Consider the following 12930-nt stretch of genomic DNA (forward strand, 5'->3'; position numbering starts at 1 on the left):
TGAAGAAGCACATATTAAAAATGCACTTTTATGAAAATGTCACATTATTAAATCAAAAACAATGTCATTTTACGAGTCCACTTCTTTTTGCCACAAAACTGGTGAAGAAAATATTTCAAAAACAAATTTAGCGAAATGTTTCATGACACAAACATTTTCTAATGTCCCGTCCTCACTCCAGTTCTTGAGAAAAACAGACGCGATATATAGTCACGAGTATAAAACAGATAAAATCATTCTCCTCCAAGTCCAGGAATTATGAAACTCGATGAATACCGACAGTCTACTTTTGCTCAGGGGTTTTGAAATCTTTGAAAACACCCTTTTCCACATATTTCAAAATGGCAGGGAATTTGAAGAATGGCTTTTTACCTTCATCACGTAGCATTTTCATCGCTGGCAGAAGTTCCTTCCTTTTACCTTGCACTCTCTTGCTGAAATCATCAGCCACGAAGAGTTTACGATCTTTGAATTTTTCTTCCTTGAACTTAGCAACTGCAGCTTTACGGACAGAGTTCTTAGTCTGCCAGTTCAGGAAGCAACAATGCATTGGACGTGGCTTAGCCTTATTGATAACTCCATGAGCTGGTGTACGATGTGCACGTTGTATCATTCCAGGTTCAATATTATAACCGACAAATCGGTCCATGAATTGGTAAATGAACTCAGTACAATTGGATGGATCTGGCTCAGTCCCTTCTGGGATGTTGTAAAATACTAAGTTATTGCGACGAGACCGATTCTCTAAATCATCGATCAAGTCAAGATGATGTTTCAGCTCTGCTTCAATTTTACTGAACTTACGATCGTTCTCAGATGTCTGAAATTCCAAAGTATCTTTCACCTCTCGTATTTCTTCTCTTGTTGCTACCATCAAGTCATTAAAACGTTCCTCAAATCCATTAAATCGTTCCTCAAATCGCCGGAACCATACGGGTGCATTGGTGTCCTGGAGGCTGCCATGTTTTTCTTGCTGACCTTCGACCCGAGGAGACAGAGTCCCGGATGCACTTGCCTTAAGCTTATCAACATTAAAATCCAAAGATTTCTTCATCTGTTTATTGGAGTCTGAGAAGGCCTCGTTGGAGTCTGAGAAGGCCTCTTCTTACTCTCTGGGTTTTGGTTTCCAGGCATGTTTACAAAGGATTTCAAAAGACTGGCTATAAACTGTTTAAAAAATGACAATTTACGGAGCACCCACTTCAGCGTGCGAACTACTCCAAACGCATCACGTGACCATGCGATAAGCTTTCTTGGGGCTTTCTTGCAGATTCGGTCGTTTGATATCGTCCAATTGTATGCGTAACATGCAAATACGATGTCCGAATCAACTTAACAAAGAAGCCTTTATCGTGGATAGATAGATAGATAGATTTATTATTATCTTTTCACTCATTTCATGATACAAGAATAATACATAAGAATAATACATTATAAAAGATATCAGGAATAATACATATATAATAAACTATGGAAATGCATAATTCAACGATGAGTGAAGGAATTACAGTAAAGGCCCAAAGGCCTGTAGCTCTGTAACCCCTTGATACAGGTATATGGCATTTATTTGACATGGCAGCAGGTTGGTAGACAACAAAAATGCCGAGTCCAACCAACCAGCTGTCATGTCCATCAATGACATATCCTATGTTAACATTTAAGGAAAAACAAAATGCACATATCAAAAACTAATTATTGAAAGTAAATTAATGAAATTAGTGAACAAAATATTGGTGAGGTACACATGATTGAAAGACTGAAAGATATCTGTTGAACCATACTATTAAAAATAGAATTCTAAAACCACGAAATATCCCTTTAACTATTCATGAAAAGTATTAATTTTTGCAACGAAAACTGGTAAAGGAATCTAATTTATAGATACAGATGTACAAACAACAATTTTGGAGAAAATCACACACAATAATTGCACTGTTTTTGGAACGCAATATATAAAAAGGATAATTCTAAATTTTGACTTTCGTGTGTGTGTTTTCCTTTTAATCTAGACACTCCAGGGGATGTTTTTATTATTATTATTATTTTTAAAAAAAAGATTGCTCATAGTTTACCATGAGCCATACTACTTTTACTAGTTTGAGGAAAGGTGTGATCGGCAATTCTTCAATTGAAAAAGCGTCGAAAAGTCGTCTCATTTTTGTATCATTCTTTCCAACGTCATATCTTTGTACTAGTACTAGTCCGGTCGATAAAAAATAGCTTTACAATGTGGGCTCTGGGAAAAATCAAGATTCATATCAATAAACCATAATTAACCTTATGCCAAAATGTTTGCCAACCCTTTAGCGTTTGTTCAGTGCACAGCTAAAGACCGCTGGACATCTGGTAAGAGGGGCGTGCGCTCACAATGTTGCCACGCATGCTTCACACAGTGCTATACTAACAATAGACCTGTAGGCTTTATCACTCACTGCCAATCTCTTTTGCAGTAAAAAAGCAAGTTTCCATAATATTATTCATATTTTTATCAATGTGTCATTTTTATTTGACATATTATTCTTAATTACACAGATGACAGCCCACTAAAGTAATGAGCTGACCCAGATCAAGTTGTAATAGAATTAAAGACAGAGATAAAAAGAATTTATCGCGTCTGACGTCATCTGTCAATCAAACTCGAGCACGGTTTGTTTACAAGTGTCGTGATGATGACTTGCAAACCATCTCAAAAGTTAGGTCTTTATAGTAGGAACCCAGCAAACACAAAAACCTTTTAAGAACGTTTTAAATAAGTTATATTTTGGCTTTTGGTTTAAGTAAAAACGTATTAATAACATTAAAATGTCGGGTTATATAAAGGTCATGATAATGTTTTAAAACGTTTTGTATGATAACACACTACAACAATATTTTTAAATGTTTTCAAAAAATGTTATTCTAAACTATTTTGCAAACATTTTTGCCAAATATTGTGTCAATACTTAAATAACATTATGTTAAAATATTTGAACCCAGCAAAACCTTTTAATAACATTTAAATGTCGGGTTATAAAAAGGTCATGAAAACGTTTTTAAAACGTTATTGAAAATATTTTGGGCAAACATTTTTCGCAAAATATTTTTTCAACCCCAAAATAACATTTTGTTTAGAATGTTTTGTATCAAGTTTTCAAGAATGTTTTTGGAATGTTATTAAAACGTTTTTATACCCTTTATATAACACGACATTTAAACGTTTTCTGTAAAACATTTTTGTTTGTTGAGCAGTAGATTATCAAAAATGTTTTTAAGGTTATGAAAACGTTTTATACTCTTAATATACCCTTTATATAACCCGACATTTAAACGTTTTCTGACAACCTTTTATAACCTTTTGCGAATGATGTCGAAAAGGTTTTGTGTTTGCTGGGAAACTTTCTTTGACGAAGGTACCATGTCAACAATGCCTAGAAAAGCTGCTTTTTGCCTTGTAAAAGTACGTATTTTTCGCCATTTGCTGCTATTCCTTTTCTCCGATCAGCACCAGATAGATCGGTCTTCCTTTTACGCGCTATTAAGCTGTGTTAACCAATCAAGGATCGTAATTGACAGTGACATCAGACGCGATAAATTCTTTTATCTCTGTCTTTAATTATAGGAGTCCTATCATCTAGAGTTCACTCACACAGTAGAATGTGTGTGGTGCGAGCTTTTGAGAAAACGCTGGGCTGATTGTTCAATGGTTAATCTACCCAGGTTGACATTTGACCCCTTTGTTTAATGAGACATAATATTCTGTTCTAAACCACCGGTAGTTTTAGTTCACCATAATATTATGTTCAACATAATTAGCCACACGATTTTTTGGGAGACCCTGTACTTGTTTTAAAACACATTTTCTGCATTCTATCCTTTCGCCTCCCTTCCCCCCGTACTGATAGCTCCTGGTATATCATTTACTGCGGCGAAATGTTACAGCACTGATAAACGTAGTAAATTTAAAGATGATCTATAAAAGAAAACAGGGGAAGATTTGAGCTTGAAGTTGCGAATTTGGCAATCCCTTCCAGCCGCTTTGAAAGAAATATATTTGTTAACGTGTCAACATCCTGTCACAAGTGTTAAATTTTCTCATTTAAAACAATATGACAGGTGGTTGACACGTTAATTAGTATTTCTCATTCATTTGGATGAGAAATATTCATAAAAATGAAAAATTCTCATACTTTTGTCAAATTCCCATCGCTTTGAAAGAATTCTCATTATAAAATGTCTACTAGTGTATGTTAAGTTCCCCTGACTGACCTACTAATACGCGCACATTACAACTGCATTAGCCTAAACCCTGGCGCGTATAGCTAGGAATAATGGCGTCCGGGCGCGATATTTGTTTTCGTGCATCATTATTTTTTGTAACACATGTGGTAAAATCATTTTTTCCAGTAAATTATGAATGTTAAAGTATGAAAAATGGAAGAAAAAGATCAAAATGTACAAAAACGATGTACGAAAACGAAAATATCGCGTCCGGGGCAAGATAGGTTCCCGTGTTGTTAAAATGCATCGAAAACGAGCCATTGGCAGAAGAAACGTAACAAGTTGTTGAAAAATCCTAGATAAGGGAGACACGATACAACATAGTTTGGCTCCAATCTTTTAAGAAACAAAATACACCAAAACTAAACGAAAGAAAATCCCACCAAGCTGAGTATATTGCGACAAATCAATAAGATTGTGAAAAGCCAGCTCTGTCTACCCGCGATAAATAAACAAGATACTGAAATACTATATAGTCCCTCAATCTAAAACGTGCTTGCATCGATTGGAACAAACCTCAAGTCATTCTTTTTCAAGATGTCATACCCATACGGTCTGTTAATTTACGTCATAGAGGGAATTGATGACGTCATTAACCAACATAAAGGTGTTTTTACCCTTTTCACGCTTTATGTTATACACGGTTTTTATGAAATTGTTTTAAAACAAATCCAAAAGGTACGATAATGAGTTTTATTGAACTTTATAGGAAACATTTTGAAGACTGTCTGGAACTACATGAACTAGATTGCTTTCAGTTCGAAGTAAAATTCAGCTTTATTCGAATCTGTACCTCTCTTTGTGCGCCTTTCAGAGCACTAATCAATACCAATTTGAGATTCAATATCATTTTCATTGCACGCTTAATAATGCTTTTAATTAAAATATCTTCTTAATTATAAACCTATACTAATTTGGCATTAAAAAACGAGTTATCGAAAACACACAAAATTGATAAAAAATGCTTTTTAATAAAATTTCCAATTGGAAAGTTTTTGAACAGGTTTGATTTAGAAATTGTCATGACGGATGCATTTTCCGTTATCAGCCTTAAAAATGTATTCTGTAATATTGTAATTATCTGTATTCATGACCTTTCCGTTAGATCATATTCCAAAAGTTGTCAAGATTATGAATAATTTAATATGCCATTTGCACCGCGCACTAATAAACGAAAGTTTTACTATACATATTTGATCACAGCTTGACCCTTAACAACCACGTCAAAAATCCTACAGTCGCGCCTCGCATTATTATAATTATGAGATGAAGCATTTTAAAAACCAACATTGTCAGATTGTGAATAAATACATGTACACTTGTCCAAACACCAGATATCATCAGAAATGCATTTCACCGCAATTATTTCCCACCAGCCTCTCATGTAGAACAGTAGGAAAAATTTGCATTTTGTATTTCGACGTGTAAAATATATAAATTTCAAGATAATGTTTGTGAAATTACAATTCTATAGGATTCAATAGAATTTGTATCTATTTATCAGATATCTTCTGAACTTGACAACACATATGTTAAAAAGTATCTTTTCCTGAATCCATTTTTACTAAAACCGGAGCAACTTTAATTTGTCACCACTGTATAACATACAAATTGACCTTAGACCTGTTGAGCCTCATAACTTGGTAGGCCCTAATTATATGCCATACCACCCATAGTGGGTAGGAGAACATGAAAACTAATATGAGATACTGTATTAGGATCACATATTAAGTATCATGTGAGAGTATACTCTTGTACTCCAGAAGACAGGATCACATATTAAAAAGCGCCCTCTGTTGTTATTAATCGTATTTAATACGTATTTACAACGTTGTGAATGAATATTTGACACCATAGAATATAAAAACTAGTAATTTGATAAGTTAAAAAAAGATTTTTAACGGAATAAATCTAAATAATATGATTATGCAGTTTATTCCGTTAAATATTTACTCCCATAATTTCCCTCATTCTTCAGGCCCTGCCCTCTATCGGGTGCTAATTTAAAGTTTAAGCTTGATTGCAATTGTTTCTTTGTAAGCCTGCGGCGCAACCTTGAACAATATTGTCCTTGAGATAACGCCCCGTAGCCACCCCCAGCCAGCCCCATACCTCATTTCAATTTTTAACATACCCATATCCTGCTTTTTATATTCCATAGTGTCGCACATTAATATGTGATCCTGTCTTCTGGAGTACAAGAGTATACTCTCACATGATACTTAATATGTGATCCTAATACAGTATCTCATATTAGTTTTCATGTTCTCCTACCCACTATGGGTGGCCATACGCGCTAATATGTTACATTTTGTGATGCTTATTTTATGGAGCATTTTAATTTTTGAATTCAGCATACCCAAATTAACCAAAATATTTTGGTTGCCAGCTTTTACGCCAACTTGCCTTTTGATGCTTAACGAAGCACATATTAAATTCCAGAATACTGTAGAACCAGTCTAATGGAAGATTGTTCTATTGCAAGCGTCGAATATCTATTGAGTATTACGCTTCGAATCACATCGCCGCAAACGTGTCCTTGGGCATAGCTCGCAATCGCCGTTTGCTTCCCTCCACTCAGGTGTAAATTAGTAACTTTTCCTAAGCTGGGAAAGTAAGGGACGGCATCAAAACCGCCGGTTCCATCCGACATATCTTTAGACATGTTAGACGCATCACATCTCTCCTTTAACCTATAAACTATAGTCTCCAAAAAATCGTATGGCGAATTATTTTGGAAGTATGGTGAACTTATATATTTGGACCACAGCAGTTTAATCTACATACCCGTCTTGAACGCGAATATGGCCGGATGGCAACCAAACTAGTTCGACGTTGGGAATTCCTTGAAAGAAAGTTGGCCAGGTTTTCAAATCATCTACACTATACGCTCCACTGTAATCATCACGGTGTTGTACCAGTGAGTCTTAAAATCAAAACATCGGCTCAAAACATAATCAAGAGAGCTCAATTACAACTTACGAATGAGCGCATTAGGCAGATTTACTCAACCATGGATAATACCAAACAACAGATTATCGATATCGATGAGCAATTATTCTGTGAGATACCCGTCGATATTTACACGGAGGTGAAGAACTTTGTTAACAGTGCATATCAAGCAGAGTTTAACAAATGCAAATCGCGTCAGCAAAATAAATTTACAGTTGACGGACAATGAACTTTCGGTCCTTAGAAAGGGTCTAAACTTTGCCGTTAGTCAGCCCAAAATACCTATGGTTGACTTTATTACTGGTATTGAATCCGCTTGTTATCGCGTTGGCGCCGGTGAAGACCAATCTGCTCGTCTCCGTTTTGACTGTGTGGACATCCTTAAGAACGCAAAGCCACCCTCAAGTAATATCTCCAAAGAAGAAAGATCGGCCCTTCGAGACCTGAAGGCAGATGATTCTGTTCTTATTGTGCCGTCTGATAAAGGCAGGGCGACGGTTCTCCTCAACAAAACCGCGTATCAGGAGAAAGCTAAGGACTTATTGAGTGACTCAAAAACCTACCAGCCACTTCCCAAGGATCCTACACCTAAGTATAAGTCTCAGCTAATTAGCCTTCTCCAGTCCCTATGTGACCAAGACGCTATTAGCCAAGCCACCTATAGACATCTGTATCCGACCACTTGTGACATTCCTAAATTATATGGATTGCCCAAGGTCCATAAGGATGCTTGTCCGTTGCGTCCCATACTCGCGTGTCGTGGCTCACTTATGTACAACACGGCCAAGTTTGTGGCAGACATTATCTCTCCTCTGATTGGTTGTACTGAGAGACATTTGAACAATAGTCAAGATCTAGTTCAGAAGCTCTCTAGGGTCATCCTCCAACCTGATGAATGTTTGGTCTCCTATGACGTGATTTGCATTTTGTATTTCGACGTGTAAAATATATAAATTTCAAGATAATGTTTGTGAAATTACAATTCTATAGGATTCAATAGAATTTGTATCTATTTATCAGATATCTTCTGAACTTGACAACACATATGTTAAAAAGTATCTTTTCCTGAATCCATTTTTACTAAAACCGGAGCAACTTTAATTTGTCACCACTGTATAACATACAGATTGACCTTAGACCTGTTGAGCCTCATAACTTGGTAGGCCCTAATTATATGCCATACGCGCTAATATGTTACATTTTGTGATGCTTATTTTATGGAGCATTTTAATTTTTGAATTCAGCATACCCAAATTAACCAAAATATTTTGGTTGCCAGCTTTTACGCCAACTTGCCTTTTGATGCTTAACGAAGCACATATTAAATTCCAGAATACTGTAGAACCAGTCTAATGGAAGATTGTTCTATTGCAAGCGTCGAATATCTATTGAGTATTACGCTTCGAATCACATCGCCGCAAACGTGTCCTTGGGCATAGCTCGCAATCGCCGTTTGCTTCCCTCCACTCAGGTGTAAATTAGTAACTTTTCCTAAGCTGGGAAAGTAAGGGATGGCATCAAAACCGCCGGTTCCATCCGACATATCTTTAGACATGTTAGACGCATCACATCTCTCCTTTAACCTATAAACTATAGTCTCCAAAAAATCGTATGGCGAATTATTTTGGAAGTATGGTGAACTTATATATTTGGACCACAGCAGTTTAATCTACATACCCGTCTTGAACGCGAATATGGCCGGATGGCAACCAAACTAGTTCGACGTTGGGAATTCCTTGAAAGAAAGTTGGCCAGGTTTTCAAATCATCTACACTATACGCTCCACTGTAAACATCACGGTGTTGTACCAGTGAGTCTTAAAATCAAAACATCGGCTCAAAACATAATCAAGAGAGCTCAATTACAACTTACGAATGAGCGCATTAGGCAGATTTACTCAACCATGGATAATACCAAACAACAGATTATCGATATCGATGAGCAATTATTCTGTGAGATACCCGTCGATATTTACACGGAGGTGAAGAACTTTGTTAACAGTGCATATCAAGCAGAGTTTAACAAATGCAAATCGCGTCAGCAAAATAAATTTACAGTTGACGGACAATGAACTTTCGGTCCTTAGAAAGGGTCTAAACTTTGCCGTTAGTCAGCCCAAAATACCTATGGTTGACTTTATTACTGGTATTGAATCCGCTTGTTATCGCGTTGGCGCCGGTGAAGACCAATCTGCTCGTCTCCGTTTTGACTGTGTGGACATCCTTAAGAACGCAAAGCCACCCTCAAGTAATATCTCCAAAGAAGAAAGATCGGCCCTTCGAGACCTGAAGGCAGATGATTCTGTTCTTATTGTGCCGTCTGATAAAGGCAGGGCGACGGTTCTCCTCAACAAAACCGCGTATCAGGAGAAAGCTAAGGACTTATTGAGTGACTCAAAAACCTACCAGCCACTTCCCAAGGATCCTACACCTAAGTATAAGTCTCAGCTAATTAGCCTTCTCCAGTCCCTATGTGACCAAGACGCTATTAGCCAAGCCACCTATAGACATCTGTATCCGACCACTTGTGACATTCCTAAATTATATGGATTGCCCAAGGTCCATAAGGATGCTTGTCCGTTGCGTCCCATACTCGCGTGTCGTGGCTCACTTATGTACAACACGGCCAAGTTTGTGGCAGACATTATCTCTCCTCTGATTGGTTGTACTGAGAGACATTTGAACAATAGTCAAGATCTAGTTCAGAAGCTCTCTAGGGTCATCCTCCAACCTGATGAATGTTTGGTCTCCTATGACGTGATTTGCATTTTGTATTTCGACGTGTAAAATATATAAATTTCAAGATAATGTTTGTGAAATTACAATTCTATAGGATTCAATAGAATTTGTATCTATTTATCAGATATCTTCTGAACTTGACAACACATATGTTAAAAAGTATCTTTTCCTGAATCCATTTTTACTAAAACCGGAGCAACTTTAATTTGTCACCACTGTATAACATACAGATTGACCTTAGACCTGTTGAGCCTCATAACTTGGTAGGCCCTAATTATATGCCATACGCGCTAATATGTTACATTTTGTGATGCTTATTTTATGGAGCATTTTAATTTTTGAATTCAGCATACCCAAATTAACCAAAATATTTTGGTTGCCAGCTTTTACGCCAACTTGCCTTTTGATGCTTAACGAAGCACATATTAAATTCCAGAATACTGTAGAACCAGTCTAATGGAAGATTGTTCTATTGCAAGCGTCGAATATCTATTGAGTATTACGCTTCGAATCACATCGCCGCAAACGTGTCCTTGGGCATAGCTCGCAATCGCCGTTTGCTTCCCTCCACTCAGGTGTAAATTAGTAACTTTTCCTAAGCTGGGAAAGTAAGGACGGCATCAAAACCGCCGGTTCCATCCGACATATCTTTAGACATGTTAGACGCATCACATCTCTCCTTTAACCTATAAACTATAGTCTCCAAAAAATCGTATGGCGAATTATTTTGGAAGTATGGTGAACTTATATATTTGGACCACAGCAGTTTAATCTACATACCCGTCTTGAACGCGAATATGGCCGGATGGCAACCAAACTAGTTCGACGTTGGGAATTCCTTGAAAGAAAGTTGGCCAGGTTTTCAAATCATCTACACTATACGCTCCACTGTAAACATCACGGTGTTGTACCAGTGAGTCTTAAAATCAAAACATCGGCTCAAAACATAATCAAGAGAGCTCAATTACAACTTACGAATGAGCGCATTAGGCAGATTTACTCAACCATGGATAATACCAAACAACAGATTATCGATATCGATGAGCAATTATTCTGTGAGATACCCGTCGATATTTACACGGAGGTGAAGAACTTTGTTAACAGTGCATATCAAGCAGAGTTTAACAAATGCAAATCGCGTCAGCAAAATAAATTTACAGTTGACGGACAATGAACTTTCGGTCCTTAGAAAGGGTCTAAACTTTGCCGTTAGTCAGCCCAAAATACCTATGGTTGACTTTATTACTGGTATTGAATCCGCTTGTTATCGCGTTGGCGCCGGTGAAGACCAATCTGCTCGTCTCCGTTTTGACTGTGTGGACATCCTTAAGAACGCAAAGCCACCCTCAAGTAATATCTCCAAAGAAGAAAGATCGGCCCTTCGAGACCTGAAGGCAGATGATTCTGTTCTTATTGTGCCGTCTGATAAAGGCAGGGCGACGGTTCTCCTCAACAAAACCGCGTATCAGGAGAAAGCTAAGGACTTATTGAGCGACTCAAAAACCTACCAGCCACTTCCCAAGGATCCTACACCTAAGTATAAGTCTCAGCTAATTAGCCTTCTCCAGTCCCTATGTGACCAAGACGCTATTAGCCAAGCCACCTATAGACATCTGTATCCGACCACTTGTGACATTCCTAAATTATATGGATTGCCCAAGGTCCATAAGGATGCTTGTCCGTTGCGTCCCATACTCGCGTGTCGTGGCTCACTTATGTACAACACGGCCAAGTTTGTGGCAGACATTATCTCTCCTCTGATTGGTTGTACTGAGAGACATTTGAACAATAGTCAAGATCTAGTTCAGAAGCTCTCTAGGGTCATCCTCCAACCTGATGAATGTTTGGTCTCCTATGACGTGATTTGCATTTTGTATTTCGACGTGTAAAATATATAAATTTCAAGATAATGTTTGTGAAATTACAATTCTATAGGATTCAATAGAATTTGTATCTATTTATCAGATATCTTCTGAACTTGACAACACATATGTTAAAAAGTATCTTTTCCTGAATCCATTTTTACTAAAACCGGAGCAACTTTAATTTGTCACCACTGTATAACATACAGATTGACCTTAGACCTGTTGAGCCTCATAACTTGGTAGGCCCTAATTATATGCCATACGCGCTAATATGTTACATTTTGTGATGCTTATTTTATGGAGCATTTTAATTTTTGAATTCAGCATACCCAAATTAACCAAAATATTTTGGTTGCCAGCTTTTACGCCAACTTGCCTTTTGATGCTTAACGAAGCACATATTAAATTCCAGAATACTGTAGAACCAGTCTAATGGAAGATTGTTCTATTGCAAGCGTCGAATATCTATTGAGTATTACGCTTCGAATCACATCGCCGCAAACGTGTCCTTGGGCATAGCTCGCAATCGCCGTTTGCTTCCCTCCACTCAGGTGTAAATTAGTAACTTTTCCTAAGCTGGGAAAGTAAGGGACGGCATCAAAACCGCCGGTTCCATCCGACATATCTTTAGACATGTTAGACGCATCACATCTCTCCTTTAACCTATAAACTATAGTCTCCAAAAAATCGTATGGCGAATTATTTTGGAAGTATGGTGAACTTATATATTTGGACCACAGCAGTTTAATCTACATACCCGTCTTGAACGCGAATATGGCCGGATGGCAACCAAACTAGTTCGACGTTGGGAATTCCTTGAAAGAAAGTTGGCCAGGTTTTCAAATCATCTACACTATACGCTCCACTGTAAACATCACGGTGTTGTACCAGTGAGTCTTAAAATCAAAACATCGGCTCAAAACATAATCAAGAGAGCTCAATTACAACTTACGAATGAGCGCATTAGGCAGATTTACTCAACCATGGATAATACCAAACAACAGATTATCGATATCGATGAGCAATTATTCTGTGAGATACCCGTCGATATTTACACGGAGGTGAAGAACTTTGTTAACAGTGCATATCAAGCAGAGTTTAACAAATGCAAATCGCGT

At 37.4% G+C, this 12930-nt stretch overlaps 3 protein-coding genes across 3 annotated transcripts; all 3 read left to right on the plus strand.

Annotated features, from left to right (window-relative positions):
• The first annotated feature begins 7493 nt into the window (after positions 1–7493).
• Positions 7494–8153, plus strand: LOC140158057 (uncharacterized). The gene has a single exon (XM_072181305.1). The coding sequence runs from the start codon at positions 7494–7496 to the stop codon at positions 8151–8153; it is 660 nt and encodes a 219-aa protein (XP_072037406.1).
• Positions 8154–9335: 1182 nt separating this feature from the next.
• On the plus strand, positions 9336–9995 carry LOC140158058 (uncharacterized). Its single transcript, XM_072181306.1, has one exon. It carries the CDS (start codon positions 9336–9338, stop codon positions 9993–9995), a length of 660 nt encoding a protein of 219 aa, XP_072037407.1.
• Positions 9996–11176: 1181 nt separating this feature from the next.
• Positions 11177–11836, plus strand: LOC140158059 (uncharacterized). Its single transcript, XM_072181307.1, has one exon. It carries the CDS (start codon positions 11177–11179, stop codon positions 11834–11836), a length of 660 nt encoding a protein of 219 aa, XP_072037408.1.
• The last annotated feature ends 1094 nt before the right edge of the window (positions 11837–12930 follow it).

This window comes from Amphiura filiformis, chromosome 7, assembly GCF_039555335.1.
Source record: "Amphiura filiformis chromosome 7, Afil_fr2py, whole genome shotgun sequence".
Taxonomy (NCBI): domain Eukaryota; kingdom Metazoa; phylum Echinodermata; class Ophiuroidea; order Amphilepidida; family Amphiuridae; genus Amphiura; species Amphiura filiformis.